Below are 24,838 nucleotides of genomic sequence, written 5' to 3'. Positions count from 1 at the left end.
GTCGTCACTATATACAATGTAACAATCGAGGAGTCACTATATACAATGTAACAATCGAGGAGTCGTCACTATATACAATGTAACAATCGAGGAGTCGTCACTATATACAATGTAACAATCGAGGAGTCGTCACTATATACAATGTAACAATCGAGGAGTCACTATATACAATGTAACAATCGAGGAGTCACTATATACAATGTAACAATCGAGGAGTCACTATATACAATGTAACAATCGAGGAGTCACTATATACAATGTAACAATCGAGGAGTCACTATATACAATGTAACAATCGAGGAGTCACTATATACTATGTAACAATCGAGGAGTCACTATATACAATGTAACAATTGAGGAGTCGTCACTATATACAATGTAACAATCGAGGAGTCACTATATACAATGTAACAATCGAGGAGTCACTATATACAATGTAACAATCGAGGAGTCACTATATACAATGTAACAATCGAGGAGTCACTATATACTATGTAACAATCGAGGAGTCACTATATACAATGTAACAATTGAGGAGTCGTCACTATATACAATGTAACAATCGAGGAGTCACTATATACTATGTAACAATCGAGGAGTCACTATATACAATGTAACAATCGAGGAGTCGTCACTATATACAATGTAACAATCGAGGAGTCACTATATACTATGTAACAATCGAGGAGTCACTATATACAATGTAACAATCGAGGAGTCATCATTATATACAATGTAACAATCGAGGAGTCCTCACTATATACAATGTAACAATCGAGGAGTCGTCACTATATACAATGTAACAATCGAGGAGTCGTCACTATATACAATGTAACAATCGAGGAGTCGTCACTATATACAATGTAACAATCGAGGAGTCGTCACTATATACAATGTAACAATCGAGGAGTCGTCACTATATACTAAATGCCAAGCATTTTAAACGTCTTACATGTAGGTTTGATGCGATCATGTCACGAGCGAGGCTCAAACTCACAACCTCCTGGTTATCAAGTGAACGCTCTACCACGGAACTACCACAAACGGTACAAGACATAGAGTCAACAGTATTTATACATGTAAGTTTTAGTTTTGTGGATAGCCCAATATTCGAACTATTCCTGGTAAGATTGGACTTCTTTTGCATCATATTTTATTCTGAAATATGAGAAGATAACTGACAAATATATGATATCATAAGGATCAAAATAAAATTCATGTTTAGAAGCCCAAAGGTCAAACTTTAAAGCCCCACAATACAGTAAAAAACATGGAGCATAGTCCTTGTGGGATGTCAGATTTTAGTACTCATGTTATAGATTACAAATCGGTACAATTTTGTGCAAATTGTTTGTGAAATGTGAGAAAAAAGGTGATATACATGTACTCATCAATGGTCATGTTATCGGGGTAGGCATACCCTCTATCAAACATATCAAGCAGGCAAAGAGATGAAATGACAAAAATATAATTATGGGTTTAAATCATCAATTTCAATGTTGTAGACCTACTCATGAAATGCGAATGAAGTGTTTGAGGTAAGTGCGGGCTTCTGAAATTTCGTGACAAATTTGAATGATCAAGATATATCTACGACACTATGCAATATGATGTATGCAGAAATATTGAGTATTTTATAAGAGAATCGATCTCATACTCAGTTATACTGCATTTGCTCTGCTTCGGAGCCAAGCCATCATGATCCATAGTGACGACTCCTTGATTGTAGCATTAAATACGGTGAAAGTTAGCTTCATGCAAAAGTTGAGAGAATACTCTTTGTTTGCACATGTGAACATTTGGCCCATTCCAAGCCTCATGCTGAGTGGTTTTGGTGCAGAAAACTTGGTTCTCTCTGTATAGATTGTCAATGATCTGCTCCATGACCTGTGTACACCTGTAGCACAGGTGCGTAGGGTGAATCAAAAGATGTTTGTCACAAAATCCCCTTATCCATTATCGCATTGTCACAACACATCCTGTTGCTGACGTCTATTCCTCAAACAGAAATAGTGCCTTTACTTTCCATAAAGTATAGCACCTTCATTAAAACTTTCAGCATTTTGCGACATCTCAGGGTTTTATAAAGAAAGAAATGATTGAAATTCAAAAACAAAACAAAAACAGTTAATCTGCACCTCTTCTGAAACAATTTCATTGGCAAACAAAAATGTTGCTCTGAAGTGACCCTGAATGGGATGTTGTTTGATCCTTGTGTAGTGAACTAGGTGAGCGGATCAAAGGATCTACTTTTAATTAGATTGCTAATTACTATTAATTTTACAGGTTGTGAATTAGTTAATAATCCCCATAAATTTTACACATTGTTATTAATCACTGTTATTTAGGGATTGTTAAGTTACTAATCACTGTTATTTAGGGATTGTTAAGTTACTAATTACTGTTATTTAGGGATTGTTAAGTTACTAATCACTGTTATTTAGGGATTGTTAAGTTACTAATCACTGTTATTTAGGGATTGTTAAGTTACTAATCACTGTTATTTAGGGATTGTTAAGTTACTAATCACTGTTATTAGGGATTGTTAAGTTACTAATCACTGTTATTAGGGATTGTTAAGTTACTAATTACCTGTGCAGCACAGTCAATGGATGAGGAATATATCTTGGACGATAACGTTTTTCCTCTGAGGTTCTTCTGGTTCATCATTCTTGTCTGCAGTCAATATATAAACAAGAAACATCATAACAATACTTGTCGTCAGTCAATATATAAACAAGAAACATCATAACAATACTTGTCATCAGTCAATATATAAACAAGAAACATAATAACAATAGTTGTCGTCAGTCAATATATAAACAAGAAACATAATAACAATAGTTGTCGTCAGTCAATATATAAACAAGAAACATCATAACAATACTTGTCATCAGTCAATATATAAACAAGAGGCCCAAGGGCCTAGAATCGCTCTTCTGATAAATTGTACAACCCCACCATTTCTATTCTTAGCCTCTTAGTATTCTAAATCTTTAGTTAAATCCTAAGAATTCAAAAAAGGTAGATCAATGTGACCTACTTTTTGGTTTACACATTTTGAGAACCCAAGAAATATCAACTGACAAAGTTTGATGATTTTAAGCCAATTAGTATCTGAATATTGAAATATAGCTGTCAAATTCCAATCGTAGGTCATGGTGACCTACTTTTTGGTCAGCGAACTCCGAACATGCAAGACCCATCAACTGACAAAGTTTGATGACTGTAGGTCAAATAGTATCTGAAATATATAAATATAGCTGTCAAATTCCAAAAGTAGGTCAAGGTGACCTACTTTTTCATCAACACCCTTCAAACATGCAAGACCCAACAACTGACAAAGTTTGATGACTGTAGGTAAAATAGTATCTGAATTATATAAATATAGCCATCCAATTCCAAAAGTAGGTCAAGGTGACCTACTTTTTGGTCAACACCCTTTGAACATGCAAGACGCATCAACTGACAAAGTTTGATGACTGTAGGTCAAATAGTATCTGAAATATATAAATATAGGTGTCCAATTCCAAAAGTAGGTCAAGTTGACCTACTTTTTGGTCGAAACCCTTCGAACATGCAAGACCCATCAACTGACAAAGTTTGATGACTGTAGGTCAAATAGTATTTGAAATATATAAATATAGCCGTCAAATTCCAAAAGTAGGTCAAGGTGACCTACTTTTTGGTCGACACACTCCGTTGACTCAAGATGCATCGACTGTCAAAGTTTGATGATTGTAGGTCAATTAGTGACTGAAATATATAAATATAACTGTCAAAAGCCAAAAGTAGGTCACAGTGACCTACTTTTTGGTCGATACACTCCGAAGACTCAAGATGCATCAACTGACAAAGTTTGATGATTGTAGGTCAAATAGTGTCTGAAATATAGTAATTTAGCTGTCAAATACCAAAAGTAGGTCATGGTGACCTACTTTTTGGTCGACACAAACCGAAGACTGAAGACGCATCAACTGACAAAGTTTGATGATCCTAGGTTTTACAGTGCCCAAAATATGCATCTAAAATTGAAAATGTGAAATTTGAATATCTGTAAAATTCAAAAAGTAGGTCACTGTGACCTACTTTTTTATAAATATGTTTCAAGGCCTCATGATACATCGACTTACAAGATTTGATGATTCTAAACCTCTCGGTATTTGAAATAACAACTTAAAATATATCTATAAATGATAAGCCATAAAATTCACAAAGTAGGTCACGGTGACCTATTTTTCAGTTGACGCATTTCAAGGTCCCATGATCCACCAACTGACAAGTTTTGATGATCATAGGCTTCAAAGTGTCCAAGATATGCATCAAAATTAATTTTAAAATAAATACCTGCAAAATTCAAAAAGTAGGTCACCGTGACCTACTTTTGAGACAACTTGACACAAGGTCCTAAGATGCATCAACTCTCAAAATTTGATGATCCTAGTCCTTATAATGACTAAAATATCTAAGATTTAAGGAATTTAAAAAATTTTTAAATTTAGGTCAACTTTGAAGTGACCTTGAGACCACGCCCTTTGCCCCAGGGTAATGCCTTGAACAATTTTTAATCTACAACATATCCTCATCCTTATGTGTAAGTTTGGTGATAATCTGCCCTGTGGTTCTTGAGAAGAAGATTTTTTAGCAACCACTACTTTTGTTTGTATTTTCCTGATTATCTCCCCTTGTTAAAGGGTCACATCCCTCTATTTAGTATGTATGAAAGCCCTTGGGCCAATGATACCCTGTAACAAATTTGAAAAAATTGGCCAAGGGGTTCTTGAGTTATAGCCCTTTTTCTAAAAAGTTTACGCACACCACACAAATGGCCATAGCATTAGCTCTTTGAGCCTTTGGCTCAGAAGAGCTAACAAGAAACATCATAACAATACTTGTCGTCAGTCAATATATAAACAAGAAACATCATAACAATACTTGTCTACAGTCAATATATATAGAGAATATCTACATTGCGTGTTTTGATATTTGGTTTATCCAATGAGTTGATATGGTGTATTTATTCGCGAAGCGTGCCGAGCAAATAAATACACCATATCAACGAGTTGGATAAACCAAATATCAAAACACGCAATTATAGATGTTCTACAGTGTATTTATCTTATACGTTTTCCTTTCGCTTAATTTTGCGATGATCCCCAGTATGGTAGAAACAGCTAGCTGATTGAATTTGTTTTGAATCCATGGCTCAGGTGTCGTACTATTAATCTTCCTTACACGGGAAAAAACAGTGCGCTTATAATCGATTCATGTATATTACAAAGGGCATTTCTATAAAAGAAACCATGGATGAAAATTGTTTTAGAAGGAATATACTTTATGATTAATAATGGTTTTGCCATTCCAACAAAATAACAACTATTGACAGAGTATTTAATTTTTGACGTAGGCCTGACCTTCTGGTAAAAGTTTGATGTTGCCGTCTTTTTGAAATAAACATGTGTAACAACGACCATTGAAAATAGGCCTAATATTTTAATGCAGCATTATTAGAATGTTCAACAGTTTACAATGAAAAGTAGAAGTGTTTGTGTATTTGGATTTTATTCATGTGGTTTCTTTGAATCTGAGGGCGAGAGGAAATCCTGAGGCACTTTAGTAAGTTAGTAAGTAAAGCTGTTGAGATTTATTACATTCAATGTGGCTCCAAAGAAAAGAGACTGTGAATGCTTGGTACCGCAGCATGTTGAGGTACTTTCGATTAGGCCTGTCCAGTAGGCGGTTGATTCCTTGTTGATGATAATAGTGTGGACATCTCTTTGTTTTCTTATCGTAATTTTTGAGTAGTTATTGATTGAGTTGACATTTTTATGGCCGGTAACTTGCATTATGGTGTCAGTGGGGCAATATTTTAATTTTGCTATAAAAGAAATTCTAAATAAATACAGAATAACAAGTTATACGCTTTATTTCATGCATCAATATGTATCAACACAGAAAATGTCTTCCAAGCGGGGACAGTGTCAAAAGTAGTTCGGACCGGAATTAAGTGCTTTATCAAACGGGCATGTGATAAAGCAAATGTTTTATCTCACTTTCAATATACACCACATGTACGTATGAGATAATAAAGTGCACCGCCACGGCACATGATACGCCCGTCACATATTGTTAACAGTATAGATTGTACCCATTAAAACATTTTTTTTATGATCAACTTAATTAAATGTCACAGTGACCTTAAAGTAGGATGCGACACACCTTCTACCTAAGATGCATTAGTTGACCAATTTTGGTGAGTCTAGGTTTAATAGTTTTCAAGTTATGAGCCGGACAAGTTTTTGCCATATATGGCCATAGCTTCTTAATGAAAAGTCACAGTGAACTGGTTTTAATGTGTGACACACCTTCTACCCAAGATGTATCTACAGACAAAGTTTGATGATTCTAGGCCTTGTAGTATTTAAGTTACGGGTTGGACACGAAAAAGCTAACAGACGGACGGACAGACGGATATCTTCTTAATGAAAAGTCACAGTGACCTGGTTTTAATGTGCGACACACCTTTTACCCAAGATGTATCTACAGACAAAGTTTGATGATTCTAGGCCTTGTAGTATTTAAGTTACGGGTCGGACACGAAAAAGCTAACAGACGGACGGACAGACGGATATCTTTTTAATGAAAAGTCACAGTGACCTGGTTTTAATGTGCGACACACCTTCTACCCAAGATGTATCTATAGACAAAGTTTGATGATTCTAGGCCTTGTAGTATTTAAGTTACGGGTCGGACACGAAAAAGCTAACAGACGGACGGACAGACGGATATCTTCTTAATGAAAAGTCACAGTGACCTGGTTTTAATGTGCGACACACCTTCTACCCAAGATGTATCTACAGACAAAGTTTGATGATTCTAGGCCTTGTAGTATTTAAGTTACGGGTCGGACACGAAAAAGCTAACATACGGACGGACAGACAGACAGACGGACAGACATGAACGCCATACCATAATACGTCCCGTCTTAAGACGGGCTTATAAAAACAAGAAACATCATAACAATACTTGTCAGTCAATATATAAACATAAACATATCAACAATGCTTGACATGAGATTTTTACTAATTTTTGCAGAATGATATTAGCTATCATTAATCACATTTTTAAAATCAACATTTAACATCCCGCATTACTACTTACCTTGTAGCTTAGCAAAGTTACAAATTGAACCCCTAGCTCTTAAAGGGACTGGTTTATGATTTTTGAAAAAAATATTTTTCATTTTTGATGTTAAACATTAAAAATATGACTCATTTAATGTTGACAGCCAAAATTTTCACCTTCTGAATGGAAGAATAAAAGCTATATTTTAACCTTTACTCTGTGTTATGTAAACAATAACTCGAGTCTTTTTATGTAAACAAACAAACCAGTAAAATATTAATTTTGTAATATAAAGCATCTTAATTTTGCATATTCACAAATTTGACTTCTAGATGACACATTTTACCTAAAGAATGCTTGAAATATGATAGATACATGTATAATAAACTTTGATTGATAACCATTTCTTTTGAAAATTTAGTAAACAATAACATATGGCAATCTTTGTTTACAAAACAAATAATAAACTCTCTAAAATGAGCTGCTATGATAATATATAACCTTAATTTTTTGTGTGAAACCTCTTAAACACATTTGACAGTAGATCTTGATCATTAAAAGTGAAAAACAAGATTTTGGGAGAAATCGTGAATCAGTCTATCTAAGTGCAACGCCATTCATTTTCTTCTTCAAATTATGCATATTGTTCCTTAGAAAGGAAAGGGCATGAGTACCTACTACCTACAATATTATTCTTGATTTATACAATGTGTGGCATTGTTTGTGATCTATCGCATGTATCCTGAATTTTTTTCTTTTTTAATCATGCGAGGATCATTTATTTCGCTATGTTACTTATTTATGGATTCGAATGCTTAGACATTAACCCAAACAATAATTATGCATTTCATTGTAAAGAATACCATATTCACATCTCAAAAACTTTGAATGTCAGTTTAAATTTAAATCAATAATTCCTTTTTTGGGGGGACTGGGGTTTTAATGAATGCTTTTCCTGACTAATGATTCTACATTGTATCAATTTTAAAAGTTACTGTAATATTTTTGGGTCATTGTATTCCTGTTTTGTGTGCTGACATGTTCCTGCTGATTTAAATATCATGCTCAGAAATATTTACTTTTTAGAAAATTTTATTTTGTTACTTTCACTCATATATCAACTGCAGGTCTGATTGTAAAAACATGAAAAATCATTCATTTACTTTAATGTTCGTGATTGCTCATGTAACGTGTCAAATTGTTCATTTAAGGATCGTTTGTACAACACCAGGTTCAATATGCAATTTCCGAGATATCAGCTCTTTTGTGATGAAGGTATGTTCTGTATTCTGTTACATGCTTGGGTGGGTACAAGAGGTATATATGTCATATACTATAAACTGGCTATATAAATAAGGATAAAAGTTATGAAATCGTAAATTTTGTTTATATCAGCCATTTGTATACATCAAACTGACCCTATCAAGAATATAGTTTGTTTGAATTAGGCTATCAAATTAAATTTGAAATTATCATTATTTCCTCTTCTACATGAGTCAGTGATACTTTTATCAAAGAAAGATGATGATTATCGATTTTTGTTTCAGCTATTTGATCATCAAATACTCATAAACTTTGTACCCTATGCATGAATATGAAATATATTTCGCGTCTCGCCGTGCGTGAGAGTTCAACAAAAGAAAATAACTATTGGGCAACTTGAAAATTGCACATTATTTATGCATTGTGCAATTGTATCATGATCATGCATGCCGTTTAATTAAGTATCCTTTAAACCTTATGAGACAGAGTGTACAAATGTTTTCAGCTGCGTGGTTATGGGGAATCAAAAAAGGATCCCTCTTTCTTGTTGTTGCTATTGTTTGTTTTGTAAATATGAAATCTAGTTTATTTTTCCTCTGCATCTTAAATCCAGTTAAGATACTCCTAGTAAATGATAGTCAATATTTAGTTGTACTGATGGATCAATGTACGATGTAAACAACAGTCCTGTATTTATCATGTTAGTACAGGTCATGTATTCAAAATGAACATCCCCCCTCCCCCCATTCAGCATTTGAAATGGAAAATTGTACAGTAATGATCTTTTAAAAAAAAAAAAATGCATAAAATTTACAAGCATGGCACACTGTACTTTATGTTTTAATTTAGTAAGGCAGTATATGCCAGCATTGTTTCAATATTCGTGGTGAATTAATTGATGATACATGCATGGAATGGTATCCTTCAGTACAGATACTCAGATCAGTCCTGATTTTGACATTTGAAGATGCAGAGAGGGATATTAAGGTAGCTGATTTTACCTGAGACGTGGTGTCTGTGCCCACGCATTTCTATGGAAATACACCGTTGCCATAGCAACTCACAGTTTCTCAATTCACATCCACACTTTAAAACCACAACATTAGAACAAGTAAATAATTCATTTTAATTTTCCAACAATTTCTCCAAAACACATGATCTTTCTATAGATCAACTCAAGACATAAAACACACTTCACACTCAGAGCATGTAATTCGAAATTTAGTAAGTTTTGAAACCCCTATATGTTTCAATCGGGAATAAAATCCCCTACTGCACAATGTTTTTATTTCTAAATTTTCATCAACAAATTAAATTTTGTCTTCTTCGTCCCCGACTGATTGCAAAGTTGATCTACAATGACTGGATAAATCTAGCTAGGTGAGTTCCAAATGACCATGTGGGAACAAATGGTTTGGGAGATAAACGCTTATTGAGAATGAAGGTTTGAGATGAGAACGGAACAGTTTGGCATAGAAATGGAACGCTTAATGGTTTGAATGGAATAATTTGGTGTGGAAATAGAACGATTCTAGTCGAGAACAGACTGGTTCATTTAGTGTAGTAGTACGCTTCAGGGTCTGTATGAACAGATTTAAATCTTAATTTTATAAAGAAGATTCTATGTAAGTTTTGGCTTTTGTAATCTAGTGGTTTTTCTTGAGTATTCTTAAAGAAGCCTAGCTAATAAATTTTACTATTTCTTAATCATCTGCCCTTGAAAAAAGGGTACATAGTCCTTCAGTCTGACAAAATTCAATCCTCTTTGTCCAATGACACTGCGTAAATTTGGCAGTAAAAAGTTCTATAATGGTTCTGGGTAAATCGCAAAGATGTGAAAACCTGCATCCCCGACAGACATGTTAATTTGTATCAGAAAATATCCCTTCAGTCTATCAGTCTGCTGATCTAAATATTTTCTTACAGCAAAAAAAAAAAGCAGCCTTAGATAATGAAGATTTTGGTTTGATCTGATCATGACTCTTAGATCCCGAGTGAGGTCATGCATCTAGCTTTTTAATTACAGTTTTACATGTATTTCTCGCGGTGCCCTGTTTGGGCTCTGAATTAGACAAGAAATCCATTCTATTCAAGAAAATTCTTTAAAAAATTTCACCACAAGGTACAATTTGTCAAATAAACAAGCATCTCCATTATTCATGCGATTCCCCTCACCCCCCAACCCACCCAAGCAATGTTAAGGCTGTAAGGGTGTTTACATGGAATGTGACCCAGGCTGTTTGTGTAACCTTGGTGACCCAGGTTGTTTGTGTATATACAGTAACCTTGTTATGTATCTTTAAGAAAGAATACCTACCTTGATAACATCAACTGGAGTAGAAAATATAGCACCAGCTAATCCCGCAAAAAAGCTGGATCTACAAAACATTGCCATTGTTGTATTATAGTTCACTCGCCTCTTGTTAATCTTCTTCTAAAGATGAAATTTAGCTGTTAACTTAAAGAACAATAATCTGAAGCAATCTGTACAAGTAAGAACTATCTAGGAGAGTGTTTGATGTACATATATATGTACAGCTTACTTAAGAATATAAATTGAAATCGCACCAATCTAAAATACACCAGTCAATCATTTTCAACACTTGAGTGCTCACCCATGAAGCATACAAGTACATCTACAGTTACTTTATAGAGGACAATACACGATTTATAATGGAAGTGTAATAGTTAGGGCTATACGGACTGTGGATATCGGCCTGGGAAGCTCTGTGGTTAGAGCAACTGACTAGTAATGCAGGGGTCCCAGGTTCGATTCCCGGTCCAGCCAAAGATTTTTTCCTCTCTCCTTTATCTACTACAGTTGGTGCCTTTGACCACCCCTGAATTTGCAGGTGAAACTCCTGCCAGGGGCGAAAAAAACTGGGTTGTGTGACGTGTCTTCGAGGGCGAAGACAATTTAAGGAGGGAGGAATGTAGTAGTTAGGGTTATACGGACCATGGATATCGGCCTTGGTAGCTCAGTGGTTAGAGCAACTGACTAGTAATGTAGGGGTCCAGGGTTCGATTCCCGGTCCAGTCAAAGATTTTTTCCTCTGTCCTTTATATACTACAGAAGAATCTCTAATGAATATTTCTATAATGAAATTAGGCCCAACATTTTAGGGAAATATATTTATGGGAACACTGCTAATTCTAGCTTTCTGTGAAAAAAAACTTCACACCATTGTGATGGTAATGCATCACAAAAGAGCCCTGATTTGTGGCATACCTGAAATTTACTTAGTTAAAGGTCCATAACTTTTAAAAATCAGTCACAAAAGCTCAAACTTAAACTTGACTTGTAACCAATTGACATAAGTTCATGTATAAATTTTGAAACCAATAGCTGCAGAGATAGACAAAAAATTCAAGAAAACTGTCAAATACCTCAAATTTGCTTAGTTCAAGGTCCATAACTCTTTTAAAAATAGGTTAAGAAAGCCCAAACTCAAACTTGATCTGTAACCCATTGATATGGGTTCAACTTCATGCATGTAATAAATATATATTTTCAATTCAATAGCTGCAGAGATTACCAAATAAAGCCTAAAAAAACAGACACACAAGCTGATTACTTTAGGAATCCTGTCTATAGCAGAGCCCTAATACTAGACACTTGTCTTGCAGTTGATCGATCCTCATGTGATGTCATAGGTTTTTACCAAAATCTTTATTAAATTAAACTTTGCACATGATAAAAATATATCTTTAACTGCAATTTTATTCAGTGCAAAAAAAAAAAAAAAGATTAACTATTCATACTGAAAAAGTTTATATTTTTCATAGATAATCAATTATTTATAATAATAAAAAAAATGTTGTCAAGGGCAATAACTCCTAACCTGGTATTATTTCTACTGCACATCTGTTATACATGATTTCCCCAATATCCACAATTAATTTATACATATTTGTCAAAAAAAATTTTAAACTGTTGACATTTAAAATTTAATTTTCATTTCAACTAGTTTTCATCTATAGCTATTTTAATCATTCTGTATTTAAACATGTATGATTTTCTGATGTTAACATATATTTGTTTTGTTTTTTTATGTCTGACATCTTTAGAAAGGTGGCAACATACACATTTTTCTTGGTTATTAATTAATTTAATAACTATATTGAGTGGAAATTAAAGGGGCATGGACATGATTTGAGAAATGGAAAATTTTATTTTTCCATTTTCAATGTTTACAATGCTTAACTATTAAGGTACATGTATTTCTAATAGCAAAAATTTGAATGTCAGTTGTTGAGTTACAAGTGAGATATGTACAGCATTCGCAATTCTTTGTTATGTAAAATATGAAGGCTCATGTCATGTTTTATATACATATGTTGAATATATTAATAAATGTTTCATTAAAAGCAGATTTTTTCAAGTTACAAGTTAATTCTGAACACAAATAAATAAACAGTTTCTAGTGTTTGTCACATCTCATTTTGTTTTAAACGTGATATTTTCTATTAAGCAATCTATATGTAAACAAAAACATGACACGAGCCTTGTTTACATAACAAAGAATTGCGAGTGTTGTATCTCACTTGAAACTCAACAACTGACATTCAAATTTTTACTGACCATTAGAAATACCTTAGTTCAACATTGTAAACATTAACAATGGCAAAAATAAAATTAGAAATTTTCAAATCGTGTAATACAGTTTTTCCACTTTCAACCATGAATAATATTGATAAGTCACATGAGGGTTGATCAACCTTAACAAGGAATCACGTTATTACTGCACCGGCTCATTTTAATAGAGAGAACAGTAACCATCTTGCATTATCTAATATTTCAGTTTTACAGCTTGTGTGCACTAACTGTACTTACAAATATTCAGGGCTTTCAACTTGTGTTTCTTTAAGCCAAATAATTTCTCTGGAAAGTCGTAAAATCATCAATAGCACTGCTAATGATTGGTACAAGCTTTGGAAAAGGGACATAACTCATGAGCAGTTGTTGATTTACATGAAACCGCACACTTCACTAAATGACCCCCCCCCCCCCCCCCCCCCCCCCCCCCCACGTCTGCTGGTTTTGAGTAGTTTTACTGTATTCTACATGAACTTACATAAAATGTGTGCCAACATGATCTCCAAGAAGCCCAGTTTTCAGTATCCAGTATTTAGAAAAGTCATATACAGGTAGCTCCACCCCAGCTATTATGGCTGCTCTCTGTGCAGTGGGAACCACACCCTAAAACAAACAAGACAAGCATTAACTGACAAAGACCCTACAACAAACAAGACAACGTTAACTGATAAAGACTGTCTGACAAGACTATCATAGCAGTGGGAACCACACCCTAAAACAAACAAGACAAGAGGTACTGTGAGCAATGCTCACTAAGAATACCCCCCGCTTTCCCCAATCTCCCAAAGGGTGTTGTTAATAGGTATAAATTACCTCTTTCCTGAGTGTAAAAATATGGTATGCCATTGTAGAAGAAAATGGAAGATATAGTCCGAACACAAATCCATGGTATAAACCTATAATTTTGACCTTGAGATCAAAGGTCAAGGTCATAAAGAGGTCATGAATGTACATGACACATAGTCTCATGGTGATACACCCATGTCTTATGGTATGACTATGTCAAAACCCTATAATCAATTTTGACCTTGAGGTCAAAGTTCAAGGTCATATAGAGGTCATGAAGGTACCCGACACATCGTCTTATGGTGATACACTCATGCGTCAAATATGGTATGCCTATGTCAAAGAACAAAGAAGTCATGGCCCTGACACGAATCCATTGTAAAAACCTTTAATTTTGACCTTGAGGTCAAGGTCATATGGAGGTCATGAAGGTACTTGACACATCGTCTCATGGTGATCCACCTGTGTGCCAAATATGGTATGCCTATGTCAAAGAACAAAGAACTTATAGCTCGGACACGAATCCATTGTAAACAAGAGGCCCATGGGCCACATTGTTCACCTGAGTCACCTTGGGCCATATCTGAAGACTTTCCATATATATTTGCAAGTAAAACCTTAGTTCCTATTATGGCCCAAACTACCCTTTGCAAACTTGAATCTACACTATGTCAGAAAGCTTTCATGTAAATGTCAGCTTCTTTGGCCTAATAGTTCTTGAGAAGATTTTTAAAGCTTTTTCCTATTTATTGAGAAAAAGATTTTAACTATATATTTGTATGTAAAACTTTGATCCCCTATTGTGGCCCCGGGCATCCAACCCCCGGAGCCCATGATTTGAACAAACTTGAATCTGCATTATGTCAGGAAGCTTTCATGTAAATCTCAGCTTTTCTGGCTTAGTGGTTCTTGAGAAGAAGATTTTTAAAGTTTTTCCCTATATATTTGTGTGCAAAACTTTGATCCCCCCTTGGGGCCCCATCCTATCACCGGGGGCCTTGATTTGAACAAACTTGAATCTGCACTATGTCAGAAAGTTTTCATGTAAAATTCAGCTTTTCTGACTCAGTGGTTCTTCATCAGAAGATTTTTAAAGATTTTTCCTATATATTTGTATGTAAAACTTTGATCCCCTATTGTGGCCCCATCCAACCCCAGGGGCCCATGATTTGAACAAACTTAAATCTGCAATATGTCAGGAAGCTTTCATGTAAATCTCAGCTTTTCTGGCTTAGTGGTTCTTGAGAAGAAGATTTTTAAAGTTTTTCCCTATATATTTGTATGTAAAACTTTGATCCCCCCTTGTGGCCCCATCCTACCACCAGGTGCCATGATTTGAACAAAATTGAATCTGCAATATGTCAGGAAGCTTTCAGGTAAATTTCAGCTCTTCTGGCCCAGTGGTTCTTGAGAAGAAGATTTTTAAAGGACCCCATTTGAACAAACTTGAAAGCCCTTCACCCAAGGATGCTTTAGGCCATGTTTGGTTGAAATTAGCCCAGTGGTTCTGGAGAAGAAGTCGAAAATGTGAAAAGTTTAACAGACAGACGGACAGACAGACAGACGACGGACAAAAAGCGATCAGAAAAGTTCACTTGAACCTTCAGTTCAGGTGAGCTAATAAACCTTTAATTTTGACCTTAAGGTCAAGGGTCAAGGTCATATAGAGGTCATGAAGGTACTTCAGACACATCGTCTCATGGTGATCCACCTGTGTGCCAAATATGGTATGCCTATGTCAAAGAACAAAGAAGTTATGGCCCGGACATGAATCTGCAGACAGACGGACGGACGGTAAGACGGACGGACGGACAGACAGACAGAGTGATTCCTATATACCCCCCGACTATCATAGCAGTGGGAACCACATTCTCGAGCAGTAAACAGCTTGAGTTCCCGTTAAATAAACAAGACAAGCTTTAAACAGGTCAAGAAAAACTATATTTTTTTTTATGTCTGAGTAACCAAGTGATTTGCTATCTGACCAATCAGCTGAAAGAGTTGAATTGTATTATGACTTACTACAGAAATACTACGTCGACTCTATGTTACAAAAATGGCTAAATTTTTTAAATCCCTCTCAGAAAGACAATGACTACCATAAAACAGTATTTTTCCGCAGGTCTAAAATTTGGCAATTTGCTGGCTCAAAGGTATGCTAATAATTTTAGCGGAATAAATTTTGGTGGACAAGGTAAAGTTATCTCTCTTGCAAATATTGAAGTCGCAATTGGGGGCATATTAGGCGAATCAAATTTTGGTGGAAAGCTACATGTACATGTATCTAACTGCTAAAATAAGCCAAATTTATCACCCCCCTGGAAAAAAACACCCCGCTATACAGTATATTTTCATGCACTTAAAGGACACATCGCATGTTTTCAAAGTATATAAAATTATAAGAATTAGTATTTTGTCTTTCTTATGCTTATAGCAATTAATTCTAATGGTTTGTTTGTCAAAATATTGCAATAATTAGTCACAATGCAGATTTAAATATAAGACCCGATTTCAAAAAGTCTCGTTAATTAGTTAGGTAGTCACGTGGTAGAGTGACATCATATGCACCCTTCTTCAATCAACTGATAGTGAAAATAGTTGTAAAAACTCGGCTTTTAGGGGCCTAATTTATTCACCATGGACATTTTAATGTTGACAAATTTCCTGAATGTTATATGTTTTAGTCACCAGTGCATACAAATAGTGATGTAAATACCCAAATGTAGTGATCGAGGAAAGCAAGTATGAAATCGACTATTTCGTAATGTTATTCCTTTAAACATCTTTCAAACAAACAGTGCAATTATTATTTAATTTTGGATTAGACAAATTATGATACGCTACATCGTTGACAACTATAGGCCTACTCAGCGTCAAGGGTGCATTTCAAAAATAAAGATAATCAAATTATCATGGAATTCACATCAATTTACTCTAAGAAAGCAATTTTTTAAAATTGTGATCTACACGTCGTTAGGAAGTGGTAGCATGGTGTTATACTGCACTTGATGAACATACGGCTGGATTCTAATTAGTGTGAAGGTTTCATAATGGGTCACCCGGTATTACTAACAACTATATCATATAACATTGAAAAAATTCTTTATTTCGTAATGTGAATAAGGAACATCTTTATAAGTATGTAATCTTTGTGTTTTTCACTTTTAATTGTCTCTCCTGCAGTCCATTTCACAGGCAATTGCATCGCTTGCGGGTCGAATTTACTATATATACTCTTCATATAGTAAATTCGACCCGCAAGCGATGCAATTGCCTGTGGTCCATTTAATATCTTGTTGCACATTGACCTTTCCAATGTGTTGTAAAATGTAAACATACAGTGGACATTAGACCAGCATATTTTGCTATTCATTGATTGGATAATTGTTTGTAGTAAATATCCCTCTGTCCAGTAACAACTATGCTCATATATGGTAAGGTTCCTCAACCTGTTAACTATCTGACAGGATTATTATGGCAGTGGGTACCACACCCTAATACAAACAAGACAAACATTAAAGATTGCATGTGCAACAGGACTAATATGTATTACGGCAGTGAGAACCACACCCTAATACATTAACGAAACTTTCTACAAACAATATCTTTGTGAAAATGAAAACTAAATTTATGTTTTTATAAGTAAAATAATAAATTTACTTTAAACTGTTTATGTAATTTAATCCCATGATTTCTCAATAAAGTTCAAAACAGTAAGGAAAATTTGTATAGAGTTTTTAAACAGAAATTTCATATTTGTACTATTACATGTACAACCAAACCAAGCCAAAATATATATATCTATTTATGCAACCATTTTTTGTTTGTATCAGGTGTCCTTACAGGACTGGGGGAGGGGGAGGAGGTGTAAAATCTCCCACAAGTTTCTGTCATCCGACATAAATTTTATATCGCATTGCTTATGATTTATTACATCTTTAAGTTAATGAACATTTAAAGTGACATTTCAAACTAATTAAGTGTTATTCAGTACTGTTGTGTTTTTGTGATTACGATTTTATTACATCTTAATGAACATTTACATGTAAAGTGACATTTAAAACTACATTTGTTAATAAACATATATAGAGTGTTATTTAGTACTATTGCATTTTTGTGTTTACGATTTTTAAATTATTACATCTTAATGAACATTTAAAGTGACATTTATTATAAAACTACATAAAAATTTTGTTAATAAACATATAGAGAGTATTATTTAGTACTATTGTGTTATTGCATGATAATCGATTTGGCTCAAAATTCATCATATCAAGTTTCGAGGGGGAGGGGGGTGTCTTGATGAAAACTATGTGAATTATTCTTTTATACATGCAGGCATTGAACTTTTGATCTTACCCCTTAAAAAGGTGGTAACATACACAATTTCTTTGATCATTAATTCATACTGTGTTAAAGGGACGGGTTCACGATTTTTGAACAAAATATTTTTTTTTATTTTTGATGTGAAACATTAAAAATAATATAACTCATTTAATGTTGACAGCAAACATTTTGACCTTCTGAATGCAAGAATAAAAGCAATATAAGTCTTAAATTTGTGCTATGTAAACAAAGAATCGAGTCTTTTTATGTATACAAACAAACCTGTGAAATATTAATTTTGTAATAGAAAACATCTTAATTTTGCATATACATGTAGTCACAAATTTTAACTTTTAGATCACACATTTTACCCGAAGAATGCTTGAAATATGAAAGATACAATAAACTTATAATTATCAATATCCATTTCTTTTGAAAATTTCGTAAACAATTACATACTGCAATCTTTGTTTACAAAACAAATATTTAACTCTCTAAAATAAGCTTCTGTGATAATGTATAACCTTAATTTTTATGTGAAATCTTTTAAACACATATTAGACAGTAGATTCTGATCATTAAAAGTGAAAAACAAAATTTTGGGGAAAATCGTGAATCAGTCCCTTTAAGTGGAAATCAATACAGTTTTTCTACTTTGAACATATCATAGTGCTACCTAGTATGCAGTCACCTTGAAGGAGAACTTTCTGTTAACAGTACTATAAAATAACATTTTCATAAAAACAGTGACATTTCCAGTGACTCACCCTCCACAGTCCTTTGGTGCCCTCCTCTTTGTATATTCTTCCAAACGCTTGCAGCATGGATTCCTTGTCTTTGATTTCTGTCATAGCCTGCATTCGAACCTATAAAACAAATGTTATGTAAACTGTTATGTGTACGAGTATTTTAAATTCAACATGAATTAATAGCAGTGACATTCACATTTTAATCAAACAAGAGGCCCATGGGCCTTAACGGTCACCTGAATATTATAGCCTATAGCCTATACAGAGTTTCATACTTGCAGTTATAAGTCTCAATATAGAGTCCTTTGTGTACATGTTTATGATCTTTCAAAATATGTACAAAATTCCTATTCATTTAAAGAAAAAGGGAAAATGGAAGTTTGAAACATATCATAAACCATTTTGAACAACCCCCCCCCCCCCCAAAAAAAAAAAAAACCCACCCTGACCAATGAATTTCACAATATAAATTACGGACATCATAATTATGCATTTAATTTACTTCACATGACTGTTAAAGTGTACGGAAGAAAAAATAAATTTTTATAAAATATATATATTTTTATTATGTGGCCATATTGCCCTGATCCAGGAGCCATGAATTTCACAATTTAGCAGAGTTTCATGAACATCATCATAATCATGTATTTAGTTTTTCTCATATATATATGGGAGTAGAGATATGCTTTTTGAAGATTTAATGCATTTTCACTATATGGTCATTTTGGCCCTGCCCTAGGGCTTCAACTCTGACCCAGTAGCCATGAATTTCACAAGTCAGGTAGAGAGCTTCATGGACATTTAGTTTTTCTCAGATATATTTTCACTATATGGCCATGTTGGCTCAGCCCTAGGGCCTGAATCCCTGATCTAGGAACATGAATTTCCCATTTCAGGTAGAAAGTTTCATGGACATCAAAATCAAGCATTCGGTTTTTCTCAAATATATATGGGAGTAGAGAAGAAGAATTTCTAAGATTTAATGCATTTTTACTATGTGGTCATATTGGCCCTGCCCTACGGCTTGAACCCGACCCAGGAGCCATGAATTTCACAATCCAGGTAGATAGCTTCATGGACATCATTTAGTTTTTCCCAAATATATATGGGAGTAGAGAAGAATCCAATACATTTTCACAACATGGCCATATTGACTCCACCTTGGGCCTGAACCCCTGACCCAGGGGCCAAAAATTTCACAGTTTAGGCAAATTAAAGGACTTCATGGACATCATAAATATACATTTAGTTTTCTCAAATATATATGGAAGTAGAGAATAAGATTTTCTAAGATTAAATTAATACATGTTCATGATATGGTCATATATGCCAGTTTCAAAAGTTCAACTCTTCTGTGTAGGAGGTGCATAATTAGTGGAACATTGAGAGCCTAAGTGGGACAGAGTGGACCTACAGTCAGTGAAGAAGACGATAAAATGTATCAAAAGCAGCTTTTCTTTAAATATGTAAGTGTAGGAAATACAAAATATTATTGAAATAAACTTTTTACTAAATTAGATTAGAAACATAAAAACAATGTCAAATTTGCAAGTACAAGTAATATACTGGGTATGATACGTACGAGCAACGGAATAACGTGATATAATAAAAATTTCATGTATTTAATTACTCCCTATTAAAATACTTATCAATTACATAATTTGTGTATCAGTCGAATTCGATTGATGAAACTGCATATGAGAAATTTACCGAGCACATTCACTTATGCAGTCGTGAATATTTGTCCCATTCCTGCATGTAAACTAATTATTTCGTGCCTTACTATGTGTGAGAGTTCTTCAAAGGGAAATAACTCGGAGGTATATCGAAACCGGCATATTGGCCCCTCCCTTGGGCCTGAATCCCTCACCCAAGGCCTATGAATTTCACAATTTTGATAGAAGGTTTCATGGACATCATAATCATGCATTCAGTTTTTCTCCTACATATGTGAGAAAAGAGAAGAAGATTTTTAGAAAATTTGGCTTTTTTGCATATTTTCCCCTGTCCATGAGGCCCCGGCAGGGATTTTTTAAGAGTCTGTAGGGGGCCAAAATAAGGCCCCATTCACAATGCTAAAAAGCAGGTATTTTCCCCAATTTTTGCTTTGAAATTCCCAAACACTGAAAGCAAATCAAGCAGAGTAGCCTAATTGTTCATAAAATCTTCTTCACAGGTCCACAGATTACAATTTTTTCTTCAAAATTTTCCAGTAAACCTAATTTTTTGACCCCTGCTTATTTTATTTGAATGAGGTAAACTTTGCCCAAATTGAAAGTCAGAAGGAGTCCATTTATACCTTAAAGCACTCTGGATTGGTTTTCTCCCTAATTCTTTGTACGAAACATTTTCCCCTATTTCAAGCAAATGTCGCTATTTTTTCCAATTGGAAATTAAGGCCCAGGCCCTTGAAATCAAGACCTTAGAAAACCCTGCCCGGGGTAGGTATTGTCATAAATTTTACAATTTATATTCCTCTTATCCTCGAGATGCCTCAAACCAAATATGGTAATGATTGGCCTTGTAGTTTTCAAGAAGTTAAAAATGTAAAATTGTTAACGGACGACACACGACGACAGATGAAGACCGATGGCAATAGGTCACCCAAGTTTACTCAGGTGACCTAAAAATCTAATTAATAGCAATTAATATTAAGGGGTATAAAATTTAGTCTGGGGGTAGTTTATGCTTCATACACTACAAACAGTCAATCCTGACTGTTTAAATTTGTGAAAAACAAATTCAAGGTAAGAAATTTTTTTCTCATTATTGAATTAGAAGTTGTCTATTAGTAATAACATGTACATGTATTGTCATTTATGTTCATGTTAGTGATTTTATGATACATGTATTTGGACAAACAAAGCAAACTAGTTCTCTAGGACAGGACTTAACCCCATGCACCCCCAATATTCAAATTGAATCATATCTAAAATGTTGAACCATTATTTGTACTGGTTATGATGGTTCCTAACCCGGAGGTTGTAGGCTCGAGTCCCATCCATACCCAAGCTGTAACAATCCAAATAGTGAAATAAGCCAGTGACTGCTCCTGCTAGGGATTTAGAAAGTGGGAGCTATGCGTCTTTTGGATGAGACCTTAAAACCAAGGTACTGTGTTGAAGCAGGTGTCCAGGTAGCGCAGAGGTAGCGCTCTTGCTCTCACCACTGCAACCCGAGTTCGATCCCTGTGATCGGCAGTGGTTGTAGGTGAGAGGGTATGGCGGTTGCCCGCTCGGACATGTGGGTTTCCTCAGGTACTCTGGTTTCCTCCCACATAAATGACTCCCTAGCGCAAACATCCATGCATCAAAAGGACCCCATTGGAAATAAGCTTTCGAGCTTAATGGGTTATCCTTGGTATCTTATGTATGTATGTTTGTATGTATGTATATACCGAATAAAAAAATTTATTTAAGCAGGCTTTAGCACAATAAGAACCCTCATTGTTATGGTCCTAAGTGCCATGCTTAGGTTTAGATCTAAATTTGTGCTTTTTCACCTACAGCTGGTGACCTCTCAATATGAGTAAAAAATTCTCAAATGGACAGGTAGCTATACTGATAGCTATCCCCTAAAAAACCGCTCACTGAATGGGCCACAGATGTTCACTATACATACATGTATTCACATGTAAAACTTTGATCCTTATCATGGCCCCAACCTACCCAGGGGGGCCATGATTTTTACAAACTTAAATCTGCAGTTTTTGTCAGGAAGCTTTCATGTAAATGTAAACTTTTCTGGCCCAGTGGTTCTTGAGAATAAGATAATTAAAGATTTTCCCTACATATTTGTATGTAAAACTTTGATCACCTATTGTGGCCCCAACCTACCTTAGGAGGGGGTCATGATTTTGACAATTTGAATCTGCACTATGTCAGGAAGCTTTCATGTAAATGTAAACTTCTCTGGCAAAATGGTTCTTGACAAGAAGATTTTTTAAGATTTTCCCTATATATTTGTATGTAAAACTTTGATCCCCTATTGTGGCGCCACCCTACCTTCGGGGACCATGATTTGAACAAACTTGAATCTGCACTATGACAGGAAGCTTTCATGTAAATGTAAACTTTTTTGGCCCAGTGGTTCTTGAGAAGATTTTCAAAGATTTTCCCTATATATATTTCTAAGTAAAACTTTGATCCCCTATTGTGGCCCCACCCTATTCCCAGGAGCCATGGATTTAACAAACTTGAATCTGCACTATGCCAGAAAGCTTTCATGTGAATGTCAACTTTTCTGGCCCAGTGGTTCTTGCATGAGTATAAGATTTTTAAAGAATTTCCTTATATATTTGTATGTAAAACTTTGATCTCCTATTGTGGCCCCATCCTACCCTCAGGGGCCATGATCTTAATAATTGAAATCTGCACTATGTCAGGAGGCTTTTATGTAAATTTGTACTTTTCTGGCCCAATGGTTCTTGTGAAGAAGATTTTTAAATGATGTACGCAACCTATTTTTGTGATTATCTCCCCTTTGAAAGGGGCATGGCCCTTCATGCGAACAAACTTGAAAGCCTTCACCCAAGGATGTTTTAGCCAAGTTTGGTTGAAATTGGCCCAGTGGTTCTGTAGACGAAGTCGGAAATGTGAAAAGTTTACAGACAGACGGACAGACAAACTGACGACACACAATGGATGATCAGAAAAGCTCACTAGCTTTCAGCTCAGGTAAGCTAACAAAATCTGTCATTTGAATAAATTTCTGTAAATCTATGCACTACAGAGTAACATGTATCTATTCTCGTAGTAATCTTTACATTGTCAAATTACCTTTGAATGAGACCAGGACACATCTTTATGTCATATTAGCAACTTTAAATTTGTGACCTGTATAAGCATCTTATTTCTACCTGTTGTTCAAATATGAATAGGCCAAAATTGAATTACTTTTTCTTTTACAAATGGCCTTGACATTGTCCAAATGTCCTTGGGATAAGACAGTTACATATCTTTTTCTGTCTTCATATGTAATATATTAAATGATCTTCCAGTGTCCTTGACATTAATTGTCAAAATGACCTTCATCTGGGGACAAGACGGCATCATGCAACAAGAGCTCCACAAGGCAGGGTATATCCCTTCACAATGTGTGTCTACAAGCTTCTTCTATGAAGTAGCATAGTGTCCTTGACCTTTGGACCCCAATATCAATAAGGTTCTTCCTCTTTTGAGCCATTTTTTGGAGCAAACAAGTTTATTTGGATGATATTCCTTTTTGTGATTAACACAAAATTACTGAATATATTGGGCAGACATATTTTACAACATAATCATTGCTCTTGCTCTGTAGATTATGTCAGTATTATGTCAGTGTTATCTTGTGTTTTCAACACAGAGCGACACAATGTTTATACAGAGTTCAAAATTGGCTGAAAACTTGGTATAGACCTTGGGTCTATGCCAAAACAATATGACATAGGCCTTATCAAATTGGCATAGACTGTAACATATTGAATAAAAATAACACAAATTTAAAACGTTGTTTACTTCTTACGTACTTAGAAAGCACAAAATGGAATATTGATCAGGTTTCTCTGAGCATGCTGGAATTTTTACACATGTACAATTCAACAAAACTTTGTCATATTCTTTTTTCATCTCTCTATTATTTTTTCTACTTAAACCTAGAACATGGGTGCATGTAGACAATTTGGTCTATCTCATTTACAAGTGGGATAGACCAGTGTCTTTGACGTAGACTTGGTCTATTGTTAATTTCTAACTCTGTTTATACTTGACACAGTTGTTACCAGTGACATAATGGTAACTTGAGTTCAGTCCAGAGTCATATTGACAATATCAAGGTCAAAAGAAAACATGTAATTCATGTGTAGATCATGCATATGAATTAGCACAAAATCTTGAGACATGCAGTCACCTGTGATGCAGAGTTTATTCATGCCTTAATTATGACCTTATCTTTTGTCAAAGTCATGAAGACAATATCCAGGTCACTTGGAGGTGCTTATTATCTCCTCACATTT

At 34.7% G+C, this 24,838-nt stretch overlaps 1 protein-coding gene across 1 annotated transcript in view; it reads right to left on the bottom strand.

The window, feature by feature from the left end:
* LOC125657986 (kidney mitochondrial carrier protein 1-like) overlaps nt 1-24,838 on the bottom strand; it is a 77,904-nt gene that overhangs the window by 10,351 nt on the left and 42,715 nt on the right. The window contains exons 6-9 of the mRNA XM_048888978.2: nt 18,865-18,963; nt 13,464-13,588; nt 10,706-10,766; nt 2,593-2,676 (exon numbers count right to left, since the gene is read on the bottom strand). Of these exons, the coding sequence (XP_048744935.2) occupies nt 2,593-2,676; nt 10,706-10,766; nt 13,464-13,588; nt 18,865-18,963 (369 nt within the window). The remainder of the gene's footprint in view (nt 1-2,592; nt 2,677-10,705; nt 10,767-13,463; nt 13,589-18,864; nt 18,964-24,838) is intronic.

Source organism: Ostrea edulis, chromosome 9 (genome assembly GCF_947568905.1).
Source record: "Ostrea edulis chromosome 9, xbOstEdul1.1, whole genome shotgun sequence".
NCBI classification, from domain to species: domain Eukaryota; kingdom Metazoa; phylum Mollusca; class Bivalvia; order Ostreida; family Ostreidae; genus Ostrea; species Ostrea edulis.
This window is presented reverse-complemented; position numbering and strand designations above follow the sequence as displayed.